The sequence below is a fragment of the Notamacropus eugenii genome, chromosome 2 (genome assembly GCF_028372415.1).
Source record: "Notamacropus eugenii isolate mMacEug1 chromosome 2, mMacEug1.pri_v2, whole genome shotgun sequence".
Taxonomy (NCBI): domain Eukaryota; kingdom Metazoa; phylum Chordata; class Mammalia; order Diprotodontia; family Macropodidae; genus Notamacropus; species Notamacropus eugenii.
The window spans coordinates 444,897,928-444,922,597 of record NC_092873.1 but is presented as its reverse complement, the minus strand read 5'-3'; the positions used below and the strand labels follow the sequence as shown (position 1 = coordinate 444,922,597).

At 34.2% G+C, this 24,670-nt stretch overlaps 1 protein-coding gene across 8 annotated transcripts in view; it reads right to left on the bottom strand.

Moving 5' to 3' along the window:
• KCNT2 (potassium sodium-activated channel subfamily T member 2) overlaps window positions 1-24,670 on the bottom strand; it is a 528,526-nt gene that overhangs the window by 365,619 nt on the left and 138,237 nt on the right. For all 8 annotated transcript variants that reach the window (XM_072648322.1, XM_072648328.1, XM_072648323.1 and 5 more), the window contains exon 2: window positions 87-166. In XM_072648322.1, coding sequence (XP_072504423.1) covers window positions 87-166 — 80 coding nt within the window. The remainder of the gene's footprint in view (window positions 1-86; window positions 167-24,670) is intronic.

The window sequence follows — 24,670 nt, the reverse complement described above, 5'->3', positions numbered from 1 at the left end:
CTTTAAAGTAATATTATTAGAAAGATTTGTTTTAATTTTAGGGAAACAAAATTAGGCAATATCTAGAAACTAAATGAACTCCTTACTTGATCGCTGATTTTTGATGAAAAATAATTTTAACCTCTCTTTGAATGTATTTTCATTCATGTAGAATTCAACTTGTACCCTGAAAAAGAAAAATAAGGAGGGTCACATTCAAATGATACATTGATTAAATTATTCTGATAAAGAAAAACTTAAATGTTAACTCTTTTGACATTTTTATTGACATCAGTATTGGGAATATGATATACAATATTTATAAGAAAACAAAAGTGAATCATTAATGAAAATGAATAAATTATAATGTAGCACAAATTCAGTGTTATTGTAAGTGAGGAATCAGTAAATTATTCAGATATTCTGCAAATAATCAAACAACACACAAATAATTATGTTAACTGCACTATTTAATGCCCTAACAATACCACCAAAACCCATTGCAAAAGCCTGCAAATATCTTTGTTACTATGTATCTAGAACAATGTCTTCCAGAAAGTAGGTACTAAGCAAATATATAAGGAAGGGGAAACAGGAGAAAGGGGAAGGAAGGAAGGAAGGAGGGAAGGAGGGAAGAAGGGAAGGAGGGAGGGACAGAGGGAGAGAGGAAGAGCACGTGTAGGGACATGAAAACCATGCATTGATAACTAGCACTTAGCACAGTGACTGGTGCTTAATAAATGTTTATTGATATTGAATGAGTTTTGTCTTTCATTTAATATGTTTCTAATGATCTTTTAAATTGTATTTATTCATATAGAATTCAAATGCACAAACATTTACAAAGCACCCACTACTTTGATGGCACTATTACTAGGGCCTGGAAATAAAAAGGCAAAAATAAAATAAACAGTTCAAATCCTCAAGGATTTCATCTATTATTTCTATTGAATAAGGATTTCAGAACCATTAAGAAAGCGCAATTGATTCATACTTCACTATCAAGGTATATAAGATAGCCTCCAAAAGAAGAAAGAAAAAAAAAATCAAAGCTATTGAAACTATGCCTCATTTTAGTTATTCTAAAAATTTCACAAATTTTGACATCAAATTTTAAATGCCACACATGATTCTTCAGCAATTCTACAAAACAGCCACATAAGGAGGAAATGTTTTCTTTGTTCATTTCCATTTAAAAGTTGTTTTTTGTTGATGCTTTTTCAAATAAGATTTTGTATTATGCTGCCTCTTCCAGAGATTCTGTGAATCATTTAAAAAGCTATCCCTGATTTCACCAAAGGAAAAATGATTATGTTTTATCATATGACTCCATTTCAACTTTTATCTGAGTCACCCTTAAGGAAAATTCTTCTATCTACATAAAACCCTTCTCAACTTCCTTTGATTTCCCCATATATTTTCCTATTTCCTATTGTTGTTTTACCTTTATAAATGCTACAGGAAATTTTAAAATACAATATAAATGTTATACAATCAAGCTGACATCTCTAGGAAAGAACAGTTAATTGGCTATTGTGAGAAGGAAAAGAATTAACAACATATTTTTCATAAATAAAATATCTGTAACATCAATATTTAGATTTTATAATATAATTGAGGAAGTCATACATACTCTGTGTGTATGTATAATTTGGAGGTGAGAGACAGGTACAGGACCTTTGATTGCATTAGTCTAAAAAACTTCTGGTTGAGGAAATACCTGTCACCAATGCAAATCAGGAACCATTCTACAACTTACAATCTTGCCTAGTTGACCTCGACATTGAGAGACTAAGCCACTCAGCAACAATCAATCACAAGACCAGTATGTATCAGAGCAGAGACTTGAATCCAGGCCTTCCTACCACTGATGTCAGTTCTCCATCTACGACCACAAGATGCCTTTTCATATTCAGATACAAATATATAAAATTTGCTTTGTAAGTGATGGGCACATACATGCATACACATGTGTGTATATGTATATATGTATGTGTGTGTATTTATACATATATATATTGCTCTGTTACAGCCTGTTATATCTCATTTTGCTTTCCTATCCCTTCTTGTTGTCTACCTAGTAATGTTTTCCAATTTCAATATGAAAATAAATTGAATATGTATATCAAATAGAGAGTACATTTTGCTGTGGGTATGCCAACAAAGAAGATGGCAAGCACAGAAATATTTTAATCATAGGACATGCTAGAGAAAGAGGGTATCACTTGAAATAAGTAGATTGACTAGTTACATTTACCAAATTCATGAGACAATAAAATAGGTTAAATTAATTCAATACAAGGATTAGTTGGACCAATATTGTCTTTGAAAGTGGCATCAAGAGAAAGTGGTAGGAAGACATAACACTAGTCTCAAAAATGGAAAGATCACTCTCCCAAAAAACACCTCTGTCTTCTTCAAATATATAATACCCCTCTTCTCCAATGGCTTCCATTAACTTGGTACAAGTCCTTTTCACCTCACAACTAGACTATCACAATAGTCTGCTGGTGGATATCCTGGCCTCAAGTCTTTCCATATCCCAGTCCATCCTCTAATTACCTGTAAAACTGATATTCCTAAGCAAAGATTTGACCCTCCCTTTTCCATAAACTCCACTCATTTCCTATTACTTCCAGAAATAAATACAAAATCCTGCTTGGCTTTCCAAAATATTCAAAGCTGTTGAAAGTTTCAAAACTGGCCCTTCCTGTCTTTTCAGTCTGTTTACAACTTACTCTTCTCCACATAGTCTGTGATCTGATGACAGAGGTTTTCTTGTCATTCTTCAAACATGACACTCCATCTTTCAAGTCACAAGAGTTTTCATTGGTTGACCTTCACACTTGGAACACTATCCATATCAGCCTCACAATGCCCTTGGTTTCCTTCCTTCTCAAAAGTCCCAACTTCTACAAGAAGATATTTCCAGTCCTCCTTAATGTTAATGCCTTCCCTCTGAAAATTATATATATATATATATATATGCACACATCTTGTTTATACATAGTAGTTCATATGTTATTTCCCCTATTAGTGAGACCAAGCACTTTTCTGGGTGTGTGTTATCTGTCCTTAGTACTTAGCACAGTGCCTTGCATATAGCAGATGATTGATAACTGCTAGTTAACTGATAGACTGATTTACTATAAAATGCTTGACCTATATTCCCTCTTAAGTAAAGAACTCTATTTTTTACCTCCAGTAGTATAAAGTATCATTTCCTTTCATCTATTATAAAAACCTGCTTCTTAAGTTTTCAAGGTCATTGGTTTTGGTATCCCAGATTTTTTGAATACTATAAATCAATGTTTACCTTACTCATAATATTATTAAATTAGTTCATCATTAACCTTTGCCTTTTCAAGGTGAATAAAAGTATCTTTTTATTTCATTGATGTACTCACATCTTCAGTCAATCATTCATTCATTCAGCAAAAACTACGTCTGACAGGAAAAGAACACAAAAATGAATAAACATGATCCCTACCCACACAATGCACATAGCAACGATTCTCACAGGGTGAGCCCAGGCATAGAATTAACCTAGCTGGTCACAAAAAGAATATGGAGTTTATACTTATCAATTCACTTCTCTTCATCTTATTTTCCTCAATTATAAAATAGCAATTTTGAGTAGATGGTCCATTCTAGTTCTATACTCTCCAATCTTGTTGAAACATCATCTCCATTTCCTTGGTGAGTTCAATAATAACTATAGCTAATTTTATCAAGTATTTTAAAGTTTATAAAGTACTTAATGCATACTATTTCATTTGAACTTCACAATTCTGTAAAGTAAGTACAATGGGTGTTGCTAGTGGCAATCATGGTAGTGATGCTGTTAAACTGGATTTGGTATTTCATCCATGTGTAGAAATACTGCTGAGGAACCTGTCCACTAATGAAGTTTGGCACTAGTTCTACAACTTAGAGTCCTAAAGAGATGACTAGTCATATAGCTAGTATATATCCATCATACAACTTGAATTCTCATTCCAATGTCAACTCTTCATTTGCTGGATCACAGCTGTCTCTCAATGAATAATGCTATTCTTGCGCTACAGATGGGAAAAATAAGAAGAGAAAGGAACAGCATTTGTTAAATCCCTACATTATGACAGGTACTGTGCTAAGTGCTTTACATATATTATCTTATTTGATTCTCACAACAATCAAGCAAGATACTATTATTATCATCCCCATTTTACAGTTTATGAAACAGAGGCAAAGAGAGCTCAGAGAAGTTAAGTGACTTACCCATCATCACACAACTATGAAGTTCTCAAGTCAGGATATTAACTTAGGATTTCCTAATTACAATTGTGTGCTCTTTTCACTATGCCACAGTCTCTTTAAATGAGAGTGTCATTCTCTGTAACTTCCTTAGTTCAATCAAATTCTTAAACTGCAATTTTAAAAAGTGCTCAAAGAGAATTCGACGAGATTTTATGCAATTTAGTCCCATTCAATGATCACGGAAAACGTACAAGGCATTGCTAGGCAAAAGATATACAAAGACAAATACAAATACAAAAGTCTGCCTACCCTCAAGGAGCTCATATTTTACTGGAATATGTTTTGTTTCATTCTTAATATCACAAAGAAGCTTCCCTCAGATGAAAGAACTAAGACCAGTGGGTGGAAGTTAGAGAGAGGCAGATTTTGATTCAATAAAGAAAATCACTAAAAAATATATGTACCACTCCCATTCCACCTACCTCCAAAAATGGACAGTCCTAGTCTGAAGGTCATAAAGTTAAGGTCTGAAAATTTTCAAAAAAACTGAATAGTTGAATGATGACAAAATATTTCTGGAATTTTGGGGAAGTTGGACTAGAAGACATCTAAAGAGAAACATCTCCATTACATCAAGTGGATTCACCATAGAGAATGGCCATAGGGATGAATGGCAAAAAGGAGAGAAGGTCTGGATGGATTGTGAAGGTTACCAATGGATGAAATAACCACATTGCTTAATCTACAAATTATGTGGCTACTCCCACAGTCTCCTAATATCCTCTAGTTTACTCCATCATTGATTTAGTACTTAATTACCTAGGAAAGCTTCATGATATTTGCCTTTGAAGAGGCTGTCCTTTATAATGAAAATACATTCCTTGTTCACCTCTGCCTCTTAGAAGGCTGTAGGTCTTTGGATTCCATTTAATAAATATTTATTTATTAACAACTATATTCAAGGTACAGTACAAGTTACTGAGAAACAGAAAAAAACCAATATCTGTATCCAAGACTTTTCCATTCTCCTGAGGGGATCAATTCAGGTAAAAACCTACTGAAAGTCTTTCCTGACCCCATTTTTTCTGTGTTAGAGAAATTATTCTTTATTTACTTTTATATCTTCAAGTGACATTCACCCAAGAGAATGTAAACTCCCTGAAGACAAGATCTATTTGGAGTTTTATCATTTTTGACCTGATTACAGGCCCTAGCACGTAACAGGTAATTTACAAATGTTATTTGCATTTACTATGTACTTCTTCCAAACATTGTATACCAATGTTAAATTAAGCCTTCAAGATTTCCTTCCAACTTTAATCACTGATTCAAGCCAAACAGAAATCTCCATGGGATTCAAGGAAAAAGTTTGTTTATCTTGCCCTTTTTTTCTTGTCTCTAAGCCAGTTCTCTTTCCATGAACATCTCTCCCAATCCTGGAGTCTCTCAATTAAAAAAATAAAAAACTACACAGTAGCCTTTAACATTAAGAATCTAGTCAAATGATATGAAACCTTTTCAGCCCACTGGTATGTATTTGGTTTTGTTTTTTTTCCCTTCAGTATGCTTCTCAAGTGGCTTCCCTGAATCTTAACTTGGCTGCCTGCCTTTGATACACACAATGATCATTTTTTTTTTAATTTCAGGCTCATAGTGCCTACAAGGCAAGTCTAAAATTATTTTTCTGAACTGAAATTTCTAAATTCACTGTATATCTTTACTCAAGCCATGCAGTAAGTGTTTAACTTGCTTTGACCTACAATTTCTGTCTTAATTCTGAGAACACTATAACAGAGTTCCTGTGGATATACATATAGACATACATAAAATTTGTAGGGGAAAAAGGAAGATGAGGTCAAGGGTGATTTCATGATAATAAGGAAAAGAAATTTATGCTCTAATCATTCTTCAGTTACCTTTCATTATGGATAGTGCTGATAACTAGGAATAATTTTCATCCCTCTCTTCTTTCCTCAGCAATCATGCTCCTAGGTATATAGAAATATGCAGCATAGTAGTTTCTATGGTAAAATGGATTACAAGCAGTACTGACAGCATTTTGTTATTCTACTCACTCCTTCAGTCAAAAACTCATGACCTCATGTGAATTTCATATTTCCTCTAATACTTTTCCCAATCTATTTTAAGTAATTACATTAAACAATGCTGATTCAACTGTATTCCAGGTCAGTTTTGGTAAGACATGGATATTGGAGTGGGAGGGTGTTGTAAAAGCTAAGTCTCCTCTATATTTTACAAAGAATAAAATATCTCTTGATATTTTTATATCATTGCTTAATATAAGCTAAAGAGAATACACATATGCATAGCAATTAGACCTGAGATACTACCTGTACACAAATGTCACCTTAGTGAATGAGTTTTAATTAGCTTGTTTCTAATGATACTCTGTTAACCCACAGAGAAGAGGGTAACAACAAGAAAGCAAGAACAAAATATTGGATCTGCAGTGAAAGAAAAAAACTTTAGGGAAATGGTAAGAAATGTGTGAAAGTTAAGATTATAATAGTAATAAAATAAAATGAACTGGCATTTACATAATGTTTTGAAGTTTGTAAAGTACTTTATAAATATCTTATTTATTACCAACAACCTTGGGATGTTTGTTTTATTATTATCCTCATTTTATACATAAGGAAACTAAGGCCCAGAGAAGTTAAGTAACTTGCTTAGGGTCACACAACTAGTAAGTATTTGAGGGCTGATTTAAATTCTGGTCTTCCTGACTTGAGGCACAAAACTCTATTAATTCTAGAGTCTAGATTCCTCATTAAAAAAATTACACTGGAAAAAACAGTAAACTGGGAGATAAAAAATGAATTCCATGCAATAGCTGTGAATATTAATAACAAGTACTATAGAAAATTAAAGATGCACATTTTAGCAAATATGGAATAATGCAATGATATATGTTAATAATTTGGTGAACTAGGAAAACTTTATTAAAACAATGTGTTATGAGGTATTTTGAGTAGAAAATGTGATTTAATGGAAATAGCAATGGACTTGTGGTTAAAAGTCCAGTATTCAATTGTACACAGTAACAGTCACATTCTTTGGTGACTAACTTTGATAGACTTAGCTCTTTTCAGCAATGCAAGTATCTAAAACAACTCCAAAAGACTCATGATGGAAAATGCTATCCATAGCCAGAGAAAGAACTTTGGGGTCTGAATCGAGATGAAGCATACTATTTGCTTTCCTTTTCTTTTGTTGTTTTGTTTTGTTTCTTCTTTCTCATGGTTCCTCCCATTAGTTCTAATTCTTTTGCATCATGACTAATGTGAAAATATGTTTAATATGAATATTAAGCATAAGTAGAGCTTACTTTAAGTATAAGTGCAGCCTATATCAGAGAGCACATCATCTTGGGGAGGGTGGCAGGAAGGTAAGGGGAGAAAATTTTAAATTTAAAATCTTGTGGAAGTGAGTGCTGAAAACTAAAAATAATTTTTTTAAAAAAAGGTCAGTGTAGATGTTCCAGCTTTAACATTATGATTACAAGCAAGCCACTTAATGTTTTTGAGACTGTTTCTTCATCTACAAAATGAATATAATAATATGTATTATCCATTCTATTGGAATTCTATGAGGAAAGCACTTCATAAAATTAAAAGACATGATATAAATATTTTCTTATAGCAAACGTGAGGTGGGAATAGCTGTGAAAGCACAATGCTACAAGTATAGCAAGTGAGGCAGTCTGTAAGAATTGTGTTATTTTTTTGTCTTACCATGTCAGTCTATGTATAGAAAGTAGTGGTTGATCTCCCTATGAGATGAGGAGAAAAGCTATATTATGGATCTCATAATTTTAGGCTGATTCTTAGGAATTATTTTCTTTATTTTAGGTATAGTTTTTATGAATTTATATATTCCATTTTAAGCTAGAAAATTTCTTGATATTACGTGATACTTTTCTTCTCACTGAATTTACCCCTTCTCTCTTCTTTCGCAAGTAAAACCATGTGTTTATTCTGTGGACCTCAGCCCACCATAGATTATATTCACCATTGCTAAAAACATAGAATAAAAAGGTTTTTAGGTGGACAAACCAATTAGTTTTATGGGATTTTGTATACACCATCTTATTAAAACTTTGTTGTGGAGTCATTTCAGTTATGTCCAACTCTTCATGAATCCATTTGGGATTTTCTTCACAGAGACACTAGAGTGGTTTGCCATTTCTTTCTCCAACTCATTTTACAAATCATAAAACTGAGGCAAACAGGGTTAACTGACTTACCCAGGGTCACAGTACTAGTAAGTGAAGCTGAATTTGAATGAAGGTTGGTGACCCAAAACCAAGTTAGGCCTCCACAATTCACCATTACTATTTCAGTTTTGCTGCATTTACTCTGGATTTAGAAGAAACTTAAGTGATTATAATAAGGTTATGGATCTTATTAGAAGATGAAATTTCCCAGTTTCTAGTTGCATTTATTAGATTTTCATAGAAATTAGATTTTTGTTGTTATACAATCATATAAGACTCTTTGTGACCCATTTGGGATTTTCTTGGCAAAGATACTGGAATGGTTTGCCATTTCATTCTTCAGTTCATTTTGCAGATAAGGAAACTGAGGCAAACAGAACCTAGTGACTTGTGCAAGATCACATAGCTAGTAAACGTCTGAGACCAGATTTGAACTTACTGAGTTTTCCTGACTTCAGGCCTAGTACTCTACCACTGAGCTACTTAGCTGTTTATATTGCCATGAAAAGGTACATCTTATTTATAAAAAAAACAAAACAGATTAAAGGGACAACAGAGTAAAATTGTCTATGAATAAGAAATACTCCTATGTAAAAATCAACAATCTTGACATAGGAAGTTCAATAAATTGAATCTTACTCAAGCCAGTCCTTTAGTAGTTAAGGTCCACAATCAGAATAAAGTAAGATACTTATAATCTAGCTAACAAAGGAATATTTACTTAGCCATAGCAGAGAGTGGACATTCTGATTATTGAAGGGATTTTCATCTCAGATGAAGCATTGATTCAGTTGAGGATGACAACTTGTCTACAACCTACAAGCCTCAGTGAGGTGCCTAGCCCCTTTGCGTAGGCTATTTTTGTACCTGGGTGACCAAGAAGTTAGTCAATGATGGTGCAGATCTTAATTTTCTGAGCCAATACAATTTTAAAAACAGCTTCAATATCTTTTGAGGAGAAATTTTAACTTAATAGGAATTTGGGGGAGGAGTAGTGTTAAATTATTGCTCTCAGCATCTGAATTTTCAATTTCAATAGTAGCAAGTATTTGGAGAAAGTACTATGTGAGGACCATTATTCAAAAGACAGAAAAATAGCCTTTACTAGAATTAAAAAGCTCTAGTCTTGTTAACATTTGCTTGAGTGTTCCATATTTAGTGCAATGAAAAGATTTATTTCCTTTCAGAGAGAGAAGGGATTAGATACCTGAATAGCATGATATGTTAAGAACTTGACTAATTTATCCATCTAGTCAGGAGGACTATAAAGCACTGCTACCACGATAGTGCTTCAGTTTCCCTGGGATAAATTCTGTTGTGGGTATGGTAAAAATTGGAAGATATGCTTATTGAGACAATGATGACTAGAAACTCATGAAATATATGCCGCAAGACTGGAGAGAATTAAATGACATGCAATTTTGAAGGGAAAGAAAAGCAGAATCACCAACATATAGAAAAGTAAAATTGGTTCCAATTCCTACAATTTTTTTAGAACTCACAGGAATTTTTATTTCTTTTTATTTAAATTAATATATTTCAAAATCATATTCATTTCTGGACATATTTCTTTCCTTCTCTCTCCTCACAAATGAGGCTTCTCTATTAAAGAAAACTGGTTAAGCAACGTCAGCTATTGCAAGAGACCACATCCAATGATATATATGTAACATTTAGCATCCGTAATCCCCTGTCTCTATAAGAAAAGAAGAAAAATCTATTACCTCAACTCTTCCCCTAAGTCAATTATTTAGAGTTTGGTTTTATTGTAGTGTTCTTTTCTTTGACATATTGCAGTCATTGTGTGTATTGTTCCGCAGTTTTTGTATATATCAGCCAATATGAGTTCATATAAGCATTCCTATTATTCTCTGTATTCTTCATACATTTCTTATGATATAATATTCTGCTGTATTTGCATGTCTCAATGTGTTCAGCAATTCTTCATTCATAGAATCATTTATCTAGAGGTGAAAAGAACCTCAGAGGCCACCTAGTTTAACCTTCTACTTTGTATCTAGATTTTTTTTCTTGAACAAAAAGAAAAAAGAAAAGCTGGTATGAATATTTTCACAAATATGTGGGACTTTTCACCCCTGCATTTGTCTTCCTTAGGACATATGTCTTCCAAAGGGATCTCTGGGCCAAAAGAGAACATTTTAGTAATATTCTGGCATAATTCCAAATTGTTTTGCAAGATAGTTGGCCCAATTCATAGCTCTACCTTCAAACTCTTTATTTATAGCACGTTAACTGTGCATTTTTAAAAAAGAATCAGTAATCTCCACAAGCCAGAATGGAATAAAACAAAGTCATGTCAGAATAAACTCATTTTTTTCTTAACAGGTTATTTTTATGAAATTTTCAAATTTGGCTTTCAGCAAGAAATTTAACCAAAAGAGTTTCTCACATCACTATAGGGTGAAACATATTATTTTCTAATGAGCCTGGAATTTATTGAAGATCATACCTAAATAGTAATATTTTATCAATCAATGTCAAATTAGAAATAAAAGTCATAATGCTCTTCATTTGGCTTTTTTCTATTCAACATTTGAGCAATGGATTAGATTAAGAAATAGATAGATGCCTGTTGAATTTGTAGATAACATGAATCTGGTAATAACAGTGAATAAGTTGTATGAAAGTACTGGAAGCAGAAATATCTTGGCAAGCTGTAACAGTAAACCAAATCTAATAAGATTTAATAGAAATCAATGTAAAGATTACACAGGTTCAGCAAGTCAAGTACACAGGTACCAAATGAGAGAGACCTGTCTAAACAACAGTTCCTGCAACAACAACAAAAAAGGACAAAGTGGGGCTTTCAAAACAGAATCACAGAATTTCAGAGTTGGTAAAGATCCTAGTACTAATCTAGAGAAATCTGTAACCAAAAAGGAATCTCTACTACAATAAGCCAGATAATTCACCATATGACCTTTCCTTAAAGATCTCCACTGAGTAAGAACCCACTGCTCCACGAGGCAGACCATTCTATTCTTGGATAGATCTGATTATTGCTAAGTTTTTCTCTGACATCAAGCCTAAATTGACTTCTTTGCAATGTTTTGTTTTGTTTTGTTTTGTTTTTTGCCTTGCTACTGGTTCTGTCTTACGCGTCCAAACAGAACAACTCTGATGCTTGTTTACATGTGATAGTCTTTCCAGTACTTTAAGAAAAATCTCATTCTTATTAGCATCCCTTAATCTTCTTTTGCACAGGTTAAAAAGAGCCTACTTCCTTCAACTATCATTGATATGACACAAACTGTCATACTTTGCCATTCTGGAAGTCCTTCCTTGGAATCTAACCTGCTTATAATCATGCTTCTTAAACAAAACACACCTTCCAGATATGGGATGATCAAAGCAATGGAACAATGAGTCATCCCTCCTTGTGATAACCACTTGTCATTCAGCAACATTGAATAATAAAAATAATAACATAAGCATTGCTATGAAATGCTTGGTGTCCTAGAAAGAGACACAACAGCATCTCTGCTGTCATAAGTATTCCTGAGATGGTGAAGTATAACTAAATGACTTCCGAAGTCTCTTACCATGATGGATTTTGAAAGATTCCCCCCAAAAATACCCTTAGCAAAACCAATTTAGATACCAATACTGATTTGAAAACCTCAAAAGCAGAATGATCCAAGAGAATCATCCAAAATCAATCACATCCAATGTCCTAGTATCTAAAGATGAATGTTATTCATTCCTTTTTCTCAAACTCTTCTACATGAAATGAAGGATTGTATAGTCAGTTATTAGGGAATGTCATTGGGAGAATGTCATTGTAAAAACTTCATAAATCATTTCATTTGTGTAATATGAATGTGACATCCAGCTCCATCCTACTTGGTTTGCTTATGGACCTTCTATACATATGCTGTTAAAACAAGGGTCCCAGATTGGGTGCTTATTGGTATGTCTAGGACTTAGTGGTACCCCTGATGGATAACTGTATATTCTTATGACTGTATTAGTGCCCTCCCCATTTAACAAATCAGCTAAGATGAAGTCCTTTAACACTTAATCAGAAATAGAAATTATTAATCAGAAAAATTTCTTAAACAAAAAACAAAGCAAGAATAATAGTAACATAACTTTCTACCTCAAATTGTGGACACACTATCCCATGGATGCATACAAGGGTAGGTACAAACTTACAGAAGCACAGCAGGGAGGTACACAAGAGAGTTGATATATAGGAATGGCAATTAATAACTCTGGACTATTGACCTTGATGACCTTTGTTTTTCTCAGAATTATGGCCTCTGCCATAATTTTTTTTGATGGACAGGTATGTTTCTCCACTGAATGCTATAACTACAACTTTTCTGGGATACTGAGGCACTATAACATTCTTTCAGCCAAAGCAGAAAATTTTAGCCTGTGTCCTGCAGAGCTTTTTAAGATTTAGTCGCTCATCTGGGCTCTTGGATACTGTTCCATCTCTCTTCCAAGAAGCACATGATAATTAAAAATGCTAGTGTTTGTTCTGAGACCAGATCAGGATCAAAAATCTCTTTCTGACATCATCTTTCATCTGGGAGCTCTTCTTTGAGACTTAAACTCAGCAATGCTACTAGTCCAAAGGAAGGTCAGCTTAGAGAGAAAACTCATCTCTCTCTCTCTCTCTCTCTCTCTCTCTCTCTCTCTCTCTCTCTCTCTCTCTCTCTCTCTCTCTCTCTCTCTCTCTCTCTAGATAATAAAGAAAACTTCACATCTGTCATCCACACCATAACTAAGCATTTGTCCCATAGTCATCAGTCAACTCTTGGAACCACATTTTTTTTCAGCTATTAATTTCAAAGTCCCCATGTTAATTACATGAAAATGAGATGTTGGGAAACAGGACATGTCATCTTTGGTCTGACTAAGTAATTTCTCTTTGAAAATCTGACTTTTTTCAGAGTTTCTCTCATAACTGTCCTTGTTTCTGCCTCTTTCCATTAGCAAAACCATCTACATCTAAAAGAGATGTAGATCACACACATGCACACACACACACACATACACACACATATGACAAGGGAAAAATAACCTTTGCCTTTCTTTTGAATGTTAATTATTTATATCTAAACAGAATATTTTTGTAGATCCAAATGCTATTGGTTCTAAAAGCACTTAATAAGCATATCACTAGCTCTTGAATGACTGTGGTTCATGATCCTTGATGTTGTGTGAGAAAAAATAAAGTTGAAACTTGAAAAAGATAATTACTATTACTACTGTGTCTATAGAAGTTCCATGGAGCCAATAAAACAGAGCAATAAGCCTCAGGAAAGGAAAAGCCTAGTAGGAAAACTCAGTATATAAAAACAAGAAGTCAGATTAGTGTTTGAGAAAGATTACAAATTGTTCTCTACTGCTTGCATGTACAAGACTTTTTTCCATCATATATACTTGCATAAAATGTGCAAAAAATATCAAGGGGCTCCAGGATATTAGGTTGCCTGCTGGGGATACCTTATACCTAATTAAGAAGATTTAAAATGTGTTCTAAAATTCTATGATTTTCCCTTCTTACATATTTGAGTAAAATAGTAAAAAAAGATTTCAAGAATATTAAGGGAAGGAAATACTAGTTTTAAGTTTTTGCTCCCTTTGAGTGCAAATTGAATTATTCCATACATTTTTATAACTATAGAAAGTATTCCTTATAATCTAATGTATCTAAACATATTGCATTGAAAACAACACATAGCAGGTCTTTATTTTATCACTACCTGATAAATCATTTGTTCACTATGTTCCAGGCCTGGATGGAAATATAATCAATTTCCACATATTCCTTACAAATTTTCATTTTTTTAATTTAATTACTGAATATTTGTAAAGCATAATGGTTCTTTAATGGAAAGGCCATGAAGACAGTAGTCTAATACTCCATGGTCTCAATAGCTATGCTGTCTTTCCTGTGTTGCATTTACAATACTGCAACTCATCAAACTATACATAACTGTCACCTCTGTAACTGCATTTATAAAAGAGTAATATTAATTCATTTCTAATGTAATCAAAATGTCAGTGGGGAAAAACATCATCAGTGTTTATAATAATAGTCCAGTGACATAGTTAATGAAATAGTCATCAGCCTTCAAGTTGCATGTATGTGTAATGTACATATTATGTATGTATGTATCTATAAGGAATTAACTTATATGGTTTATCTTTGCACCAAATACCAGAAATGCTTGAATGTCTTCAATTATTACTTCAATTTTCTAACATCTATTAAAATTTGGTTGCAGAAGTTAATATCAGGAATTCCAGCCAATGATTCAATTAGTACTCTAAAAGTATTATAATAGAAAATTATTATATAAATATTATATAGTATTTTGAATTAATATTTCAGAATCTTTCTACTAAGAAAAGAAATAGTTGTATTATTTTAAAATTATTTAAAAGTTATACATTATGCTATCTTGTGATTAATAAACATTTTCCTTTCAGGAACATAGTACAAATAAAACTGAATTATAATTTAAGCAAAAAAAGTTTGTTTTTTTATCTTCCAAAATGAATATTGATTTGTTGGGTTAATTTTTCTTCTGTGTTTGATGAAATGAATGTGGTGCATATAGATCTTTAAAATAAGACAAGAATTAAAATTTCTTCCCACCTCCAAAGTTACAATTCTCTGTCAAATAGAAAACAATTTGGATAGAGGAGTAAGTAGGAAGGATTTTTGGTGCTTTGTTTTAAATATAATTTCCCTTATGTGAAATCCCTAAATGGAATCTAAAGAAATTCTCCAAATAGCAAGAGCAGCAGAAAACTAAATAACTATTTTCAGGGAAAAGAGGATTGAAAAATGGAAGAATTATAAAAGATTGGGTAGGGTTTGGGGCAGGGTGGATTGAGATTTTTCCTCTTAACTACTTCCTACTATGAGAGGTTCTGACATAACACACTAGCCAGGCTTCTAACATCTATACAAGGCAGAATTCTCCTCTAGTGAGGAACTTACTACAGGAAATAAAATTCAATAAATGCACTTTAGGTGACTCATCTATCTTGTTACCTGACACCCATAATCCAGGATGCTAGCTATGCAGAACAGTAAGTTTGTAGAAAGTCAATATATAGCACAATAAAATATTAGCATCCATTTTAAGAGATTTAAATAAGACACTTGGGCATTTGTTCTAGTGGAGTAACTCACTCATGTACTTTAAAAAGACACCTACTACCCCATCAGGGAAGTTCATCTTTTTTGAGCAGGGTCCACTTTTGAGAGAGATGCATATGGAGGGTTAAGGAAAGAATGAGACATATTCCTCATCATCCATGCATCAAATCAACCCTGGTTATCAACTAGGTGACAGATTTTCTTCATAGAGTTTCCAATTAATTAAAATCATGATCCTTAAAAAAAGATGACAGGAAGCACAAAGAGAAATATATATAGCTATTTCTAAAATCATGGTATTTTAATCATATCACAGATTAAATGAAATATAAAGTTTCCATGATTAGATAAGATTTTAGAATTGTTTTATTGTGGCACAAGATTTAATAAAATGCAAAAGAATTTGGTGTAGATAATAAAATAAAAAATGACTGGAGAATCTACACTTAAGTGTTATGGCAACCTCAAGAGAGATCACGTAGATCAGCAAGGGAATAAGCAAGCTTTGTAGAAAAGTAGAAAAGGGTGGCCTACACTGAACTTCAGTCCATATCGTATCATCATAGGAATATAAATTAAGATCTGGAAGGAATGAATCCCAGAAGCTGTCAAGTCAAATACCTGCTAAGACAAAAAGGCAAGTTTGACCTGAAAGAAGAATCACTGAGACTTACTGGGATGAAACTCATGACTAAAATGACTATTGAAAAACAAATGTTGAGTAAAATGGGATGAGGGGGAGAGTATTGTATACTAAGAAAGTATACTCAAGGAAGAAAATATAGGAATCAGAGGCTGGAATCTTGGGAAAGAACATACAGATATAGAACAAGAAAGGTATAAAAAAAGAAGTGACTGTAATTTGAGTACTTCAAAGACCTTCTGGACAAAAAAGAAGAAATCAATGAAGAGTTTTGGAAGTGAATAACAAGCTTAGCATAATGGCATGCTACATTAGTGATGGAGAACTTGAATTATCTAGACATGTTCTTTAAGTACATTATCTGTTGAAAGAAGAGCTGCTAAAAATCTTTGCCTTGCCTATAAGATTCATTTTCTAAATACAATGAACCAACAAGAGTAAATTCTGTTCTGTTTTCAATTTTCTTAATAGGGAGAAACTGTTTGTAGAGGTTGAAAGGATGTGAACCTCATGCGATTAGGGTTTATAAAACAAAGGAAATATTAGAATGTGTATCTAGATTTGGGAAGAATATATTTCAAAGAACTCAGAGGAATCACTGACAGTACTCCTTGGAATAAAATTCTATAGGGAAAGCCATGCCAGGATATGAAATAGAGTGGAGAGAATTCTCAAAAACTTAAATTCTGAAAGCACAAAAGTAAACAGTTCCAGAGGAAGAAAAAAAAGAATTGTCTGAAGAAACCAGTGTCATAACAGAGTGAGGATCAAAAAAAGAAACAGGATTCTTATTTGTGTAGATGGGACAAAAGAAAAAGTTGAAATTTCTTGAATTTCATTTTGCTTTTTTTTTCTCTGCCAAAGAGAATAATCGCATCACTGGAAAGAACATAACAAAAATGGCTACTACACATTTGATACCCTAGATAAAAATGGAAATAGTAAAACATGGCCTTCATGAATTTGTCACCTGGTCCAAAGGAACTGCCTCCTCAATTAATAAAAAAACATTTTTTGAGGGCCAAGATTGTGGAGTGATATGAACTTCCTAGAGTGCTCCCGTCAAGTCCAGCCAAATACTTGTAAAAAAAAATGGCTCTAAACAAATTTTGGAGCTGCAGAACCCAAAAAATGATTGAGTGAAGCAAATCTTAAGCCCAAGACAGCCTGGAAGGTCACTGGGAAGTATATATCACATCACACTGGGAGCAGAGCTTAGTCCAATGTGGGCTGTGAGTGCACAGAGGGGACTTGAGCAAGCCTTGGGGGGACTGATGCTCTTGCACTTGTGATGGCTTCCAGACTTCATGGCCCAAAACACTGAGGATAAATTGGAAGGTCAGTGGAAAAAGCCTTTGGAACCAGTGCAGGAGAGTAGAGTGGTCCAGATGCAGGGGCAGCTGCAAGCACTGCTTGTAGAGTTCTAGGCCCACAGATTAGGGGGGGGATCTAGAGGCTGACAGTACACCCCCATCCCCATTTGAAGCTGAGAACTACCTTGACAAAGAGTCAAGTAAATGGCTGAGGAAATGAGTACAAACCAGAAAAAGAATCAGACTATAAAATCTTACTGGTTACAAGGGAGACCAAAGCATCCAAACAGAAGAAAACAAAGTCAAAATTCTTGTATCCAAGGCCCCAAGAAAAATATGAATTGATCTCAGGCCATGGAAGAGCTCAAAAAGGATTTTGAAAATCAAGTAAGAGAAGTAGAGCAAAAATTGGGAAGAGAAATGAGTGATGCAAGAAAATCATGAAAAATAACACCAAAAATGCTGAAGAAAATAACACTTTAAAAAACAGACTAACCCCAACAGCAAAAGAAATCCAAAAAGTCAATGAGGAGAAGAATGCCCTAAAAAGCAGAGCTGGGTCAGATGGAAAAGTTCACCAAAGAAAATAATTCCTTAAAGAATAGAATGGAGCAGATGAAAGGTAATGACTTTATTTTATTTTATTTTATTTTTCATTTTTAACACAGTTTATAACAGATAACTCAAACTTTTGGTCAGGTGACACTTCTTTTTAAAGCATTTACAATATGGATCACAAAAGAATTTTTTTTTAAACATTAACCAGCTGAGACACAAATAATATTTATGGTGCTAACTTCACAAGCTCTTGACCTCTTGACCTTGTCTCCACAGTATTCCGAAGAGGTAAAGGACCCTAACTTATTGTTGTTGGTCTAAAGTCCTAAGCCTAATAGCTTAATTTTAGACTTAACCTCAGATGTTCCCCTACCAACAATCTATAATTTAATATTTCAGGGATTAAGCTTACAAACCTTTTGACTACAGCAAATTGCCACCAAGAGTAGGGACATTGCAGGGATACAATATCCCCCCAACTTCATGTCAATTCCAGGCAGGATTATATTGCCCACTTGCATTTAGTCAGGCTTAAAGTCTGCCATGTGTCAGTAGGGAAATTGAGTCAGGAGAATCTTACCTCAGCCCAGGCTGAATAGCTGCTCTCCCACCCTTCCTATGAGATCACCTTTTGCAGTTCATGCCAGCATCTCACTAGCTCACTAGCTTATGGTATCATAGATTGGAGGCTCAGACTGCCTTTCTTGCTATCCATACCTGGAGTTAGACTCAGAAGAACAGTCACTAAATAGTCCCATAGCATCTTAAAATAGCAAGTTTAAAATAGCAACCAGGTTTCAGATATGACTATAATTTCACTTTGGCTACAAAATATCTTTTGAGGCAAGTCTTAAGTGGCTTATATGCCTTTCTATACATGTTCTAGTTCCTGATTAAATAGTGATCATAAAATCAAATTTACCATTAAAACCTTAACTTTTCCATCAATGCCAAATTTTAGCTGAGGTTAAAAGGTAATGACTTTATGAAAAATCAATAAATTATAAAACAAAACCAAAAGAATGAAAAACTAGCAGACAATGTGAAATATCTCAATGGAAAAACAACTAACCTGGAAAATAGATCCAGGAGAGACAATTTAAAAAATATGAGACTACCTGAAAGCCATGATCAAAAAAAAAGGCTAGATATCATCTTTCAAGAAATTACCAAGGAAAACTGCCCTGATAGTCTAGAACTAGAGGGCAAAATAAATGCTGAAAGACTCCACCAATCACCTCATGAAAGAAATTCAAAAAGAAAAACTCCTAGGAATATTGTAGCCAAATTCCAAAGTTCCCAGGTCAAGGAGAAAATATTCCAAGTAGCCAGAAAGAAACAATTCGAGTATTGAGGAAATGCAATCAGGATAACACAAGATCTAGCAGCTTCTACATTAAAGAATCAGAGGATACAATATTTCAGAATTAAAAGGAGCTAGGATTAAAACCAAGAGTCACCTACCCAGAAAAACTGAGTATAATATTTCAGGGGAAAAAATGGTCATTCAATGAAATAAAGGACTTTCAAGTATTTTTGGTGAAAAGACTAGAGCTGAATAGAAAATTTGACTTTCAAACACAAGAATCAAAAGAAGCACGAAAAGGTAAACAGGAAAGAGAAATCATAAGGGACATATTAAAGTTGAACTGCTTACACTCCTACATGGAAATAATATGTGTAATTCTTGAGACATTTCTCAGTATTTGGATAGTTGGATGGATTATAAACATATAGACAAGGGACACAGGGTGAGTTGAATAGGAAGTAATGATATCTAAAAAAGTAAAATTAAGGGGTGAGAGTGGAATATATTGGGAGGAGAAAAGGAGAAATGAAATGGAGCAAATTATCTCTCGTAAAAGAAGCAAGAAAAAACTTTTTCAATGGAGGGGGAAAAGAGACAAAGTGAGAGGAAAAAAGTGAAGCTTACTCTCACTATATTTGGCTTAAGGAGAGAATAACATGCACACTCAATTTGGTATGAAAATCTGTCTTACACTACAGGAAAGCAGGGGAAAAGGGGATAAGTGGGGTGAGGGGGATGATAGAAGAGAGGGCAAATGGAAGGAGGTAATTAGAAGCAAACACTTTTGAAGAGGGACAAGGTCAAAAAAGAGAACAAAAAAAATGAAGGGAGGCAGGATAGGATGGAGGCAAATATAGTTAGTCTTTCACAATGTGACTTTTATGGAAGTATTGCATAACTACACATGGATAACCTATACTGAATTGCTTGCCTTCTCAGTGGGGATGGGTGGGGAGGGAGAAAGGTGGAGAAATTGGAACTCAAAGTTTTAAAAATGAATGTTAAAAATTATTTTTGCATGCAACTGGGAAATAAGAAATACAGGTAATGAGGTATAGAAATCTATTTTACATTACAAAATAGAGGAGATGATGATAAGGGAAGGGGAATGGTATGATAGAAGGGAAGGCAGATTGGGGAAAGGGGTAATCAGAGTGCATGCTCTCTTAGGGTGGGGAGGAGAGAGATGGGGAGAAAACTTGGAACTCAAAATCTTGTGGAAATGAATGTTGAAAATTAAAAATAAACAAATAATTTTTAAAAAAAATAGATAGCTGATATGATTGCCAAGATACTGTCTGTGACTGTAGAGACAGCAGATGTAGGATAGGAATGGAAAGAGAAATATGTCTCCATTTATTTTAAAGAAAGTGAATGAAGTGCATACCAAGTCTAGTGAGATTGATTTCAATTTCTTGACAAATCTAGAATGAATTTGTGAAAATCCATGAAAAGATGTATTGACTAAAAAGAACTAGCATTACTTCATCAAGAAGTCATGAAATGAAAAAAAAAACTAACAGGGTGCTATGAGGGCAAGTAAAGTAGGATCTTTTGCTGTTTTTGTTTATACAAAGAAGTATATTGCCTATGAATAATGTGATTAAGGAGGAACTTTCCCACACATCTAGGAAGGTCCATATCTTTTGTTAATGAGGCACAGGTTCTCAAGGGATGTGATGCCCTCTGACTCTAAAAAGAATATAAAGACTCTGAGGTGCAGTTTTACTTGGAGATTTAGATTTTGGAATATATATACACACACACACACACACACACACACACACACACACACACACACATACTGAAGTGGATATCTAAAATGGTATTGGTTCCCCTCACTTGAGATCTTATTTAAGTAAAGAAAGGCTGTATTATTCTGGTATATAATCAAGAGAATCTTTTTTCATATATAATTGGTATGGCCTAAATGCCCTTTGAGATAACCTAATGCTGAAATCGTGATTTGGTCATGGAGAGGGTAACAATGGAGAAGACCAGTTCTGGGGCACAAAGAAAACTTATAATTGGGATAACTAAGAAATTGACAATCCTACTTAACAAAAGGGATAAAGAAGAGGCATCTTTTGTCTTGAAGTTGAAACCAGTCAGGGCAGCAGATGCAAAGTGGAATGAACTGAGTCCAGTTTCTGCCCTCTACAAAGGAAGACATTAGGAGAAGCTTGGTATTCTACCCTTCAGCCTTCCAGTCAGAGGGGAGAGGTGGTGTCAATTAATGCTTGAATTAGCAGCATTGTGGTGAGTGTAGAAGTGATGAGCTTATCCTGGGAAGGCTACCTTGTTCTATGGAGTTAAAACCAAGCAGAGCAGGAGATTAATTGGCCATCTCCATGCCTTAAAAAGAACTCTTCACCTCTGCTTTATAGCATCCCATTCTTCCTTCAAGACGTAGTTAACCCTCCTGAACTACTCTCTATTTAATTAGCTAATATTTGTTTTCATTACATTTAATCTGTATTTTCTTTATATGTATTTACTGCCTCCTCTATGTGGATTTTTTAATTTCTTTGATTCATTTCTTTTTGAGTTCATCTTCTGATTCCCTGGACTTTCCTCTTCAATGCTGTGACTTGAGTACATACCACAGCTATTCTTTTTTGGTTTTTTTGGCTTTCTTTTGAATATAGTTTAAAATATAAGCTCCTTACAGGCAGGAACTATCTTTCTTTATGACTGCATTTTTATGTCCTGAACACTTAGTACTTAGCACAGTACCTGGAACAGAGAAAGTGCTCAATAATTGCTGTTTAACCTAATTTCATTATTCATATCTCCAGTGCTTACCACGGTGACCAGCACATAAGAGAGGCTTTAAAAGATGCTTGCTGATTGATTGATGTTCTTAGAACTGTAATGTCAAATAATAATGCATTACAATAAAATATTCAGGTAAGAAGTATAAATAAGAAGAAATTGGCCAATGTATGCTTTTCTTAAAATGGAAATGATCATTTTAATTTACAAAAGTATTTGCAAAATATTAATTTATGGGAAACATGGTAAAGTAGATATTGATTTATAAAATCAAATATCAAATATGATTGTATTCTATTCCATTTGAAAGCTAAACATGCAGTCCCTAAGAATATATAAATATTCTGTTTCTCATATTAATAATAAAGAATTCCTTAACATTGAAAAATATGTATTTCAATAAATATTAACCTTGAGTTAAAAAGCATTCATTGTAAGATAGGGTAAGTTTTCTCATGCTAACACACCATCTAGGGAAAAAACCTCGGTGAGATTTTGGCTTATTTTATAAATACTAATAAGTCTGCATAGAGATATGTTTCTACATGGAAGGAACTATACCACAAGATTAAGTATGTTTCATAATATAATCTTTTAAATGACAGAGAGTCAGTTTTAATTTGAGGAAATAGTAAACAAGGTTATGAAATAGATTTTCAATGCCATAGCAACCATAAAATCTTCCTTCTTTAAACTGGATGCTTGGAAATTAAACAAATCAAATGTTATACCACAAAGCAGTTAATCAGCAGTAAAATATATTTGAATATTTACTCTTATCTGTTTAGAAGTAAGGCTCAACTGTAAATGATATGCCAAAGTCAATTGTTATGAAGTAAATGCAATAAAAATAAAATCAACATAGGAAAGAAACAATTTTCTTGGGACAATTTTTTTGTCTCTCTGGGTGAAGAAAAGGAAAAAAAAGAATAATATGAACTGTAGCTAAGAATGTGACTTGATTTTGAAGTCTAACATTTTAATAACTTCAGAAAGCAGCAAAGTTTTCAAGAGGAATATTATTTGTTGAAATAATTCTTTGTGGGTAGAGCCAAGATGGCAGAGTGGAAAGATGCATATACTCTAGCACTTCCCCCAAAGCCCACAAAATACCTGTAAAAATGGCTCTCAACAAAGTCCAGAGCAGCAGAAGACATAGAACAACAGAGCAAAAGAGGTTTCCAGTCAAAGGTAATCTGGACAGAAAAGGTCTATTTCACAATGACACTGAGCAGAGCAGAGCCCAGGCCTGGCACAGGGAAGAACAGGACTGGAACAGGCCTCCAGGGCAGAATCCCTAGCAGGGCGGATCCCAGATACCTCAACGCAGAAGCTACAAAGAAAGCTCCAAAGGTCAGGGGGAGGACTTTCCCACCTGGGCAAGATGGGGAATGAGGTTCCTCCAGCAATAACCCCACACAACAGCAGAGGCAGTAACAGCAGAGGCAGTGGCAGCAGACTGCAGGCAGCTACCGTGGTCAGGAAGCAACCTGGGTCCATTGTCCAGGCAGCTCAGCTTAAAGCCTCTGGTTGTAGGGAGCAGCTGTTCTAAACCTCAGCCTTGAGTGACAGCCCCACCCCCACCCAAAGCCCAGGGGAACTGAGCAGCTGAGACTAATCTCTTCACAAAGGATTCAGAAGTCAAGTAACTGGCTGGGAAAATGCCCAAAAAAGGGAAAAAAATAAGACCATAGAAGGTTACTTTCTTGGTGAACAGGTGTCTCCCATTCTTTCAGATGAGGAAGAACAAGGATTACTGTCACAGGAAGTTAAGACCCCTGCCTCCACAGCCTCCAAAGTGAACTTAAACTAAGCTCAGGCAATGGAAGAGTTTGAAAAACAAGTAGCATTTTGGTAAAGGAGAACCAAAAAAATGCTGAGGAAAACAACACCTTTAAAAAAAGGCTAACTCAATTGGAAAAAGAGGTCCAAAAAGCAGTGAGGAGAAGGAGGCATTAAAAAACAGAATTAGCCAACTAGAGGACAAGGTTCAAAAGCTTACTGAACAAAACAGTTCTCTGAAAGAGAGAATTGAGTTCAGGGAAATGAATGACTATGAGATTAACCAAGCAGTTAAAAAACTGCTTTTGAAAAATAGAAGATAATGTGAAACATCACATTGGAAAAACAACTGACATGGAAAATAGATCCAGGAGATACAATTTAAAAATTATGGGACTACCCGAAAGCCATGATCAAAAAGAGAGCCTAGACATTATCTTCCATGAAATTGTCAAAGAAAACTGTCCTAGATGTTCTAGAACCAGAGAGCAAAATAAATATTGAAAGAATCCACTGATCACCTCCTGAAAGAGACCTGAAAAGAGAAACTTCCAGGAATATTGTGGCCAATTTTCAGAGTTCCCAGGTCAAGGAGAAGATACTGCAAGCAGCTAGAAAGAAACAATTCCAGTATTGTGGAAATACAATCAGAATAGCACAGGATCTGGCAGCTTCAACATTAAGGGAT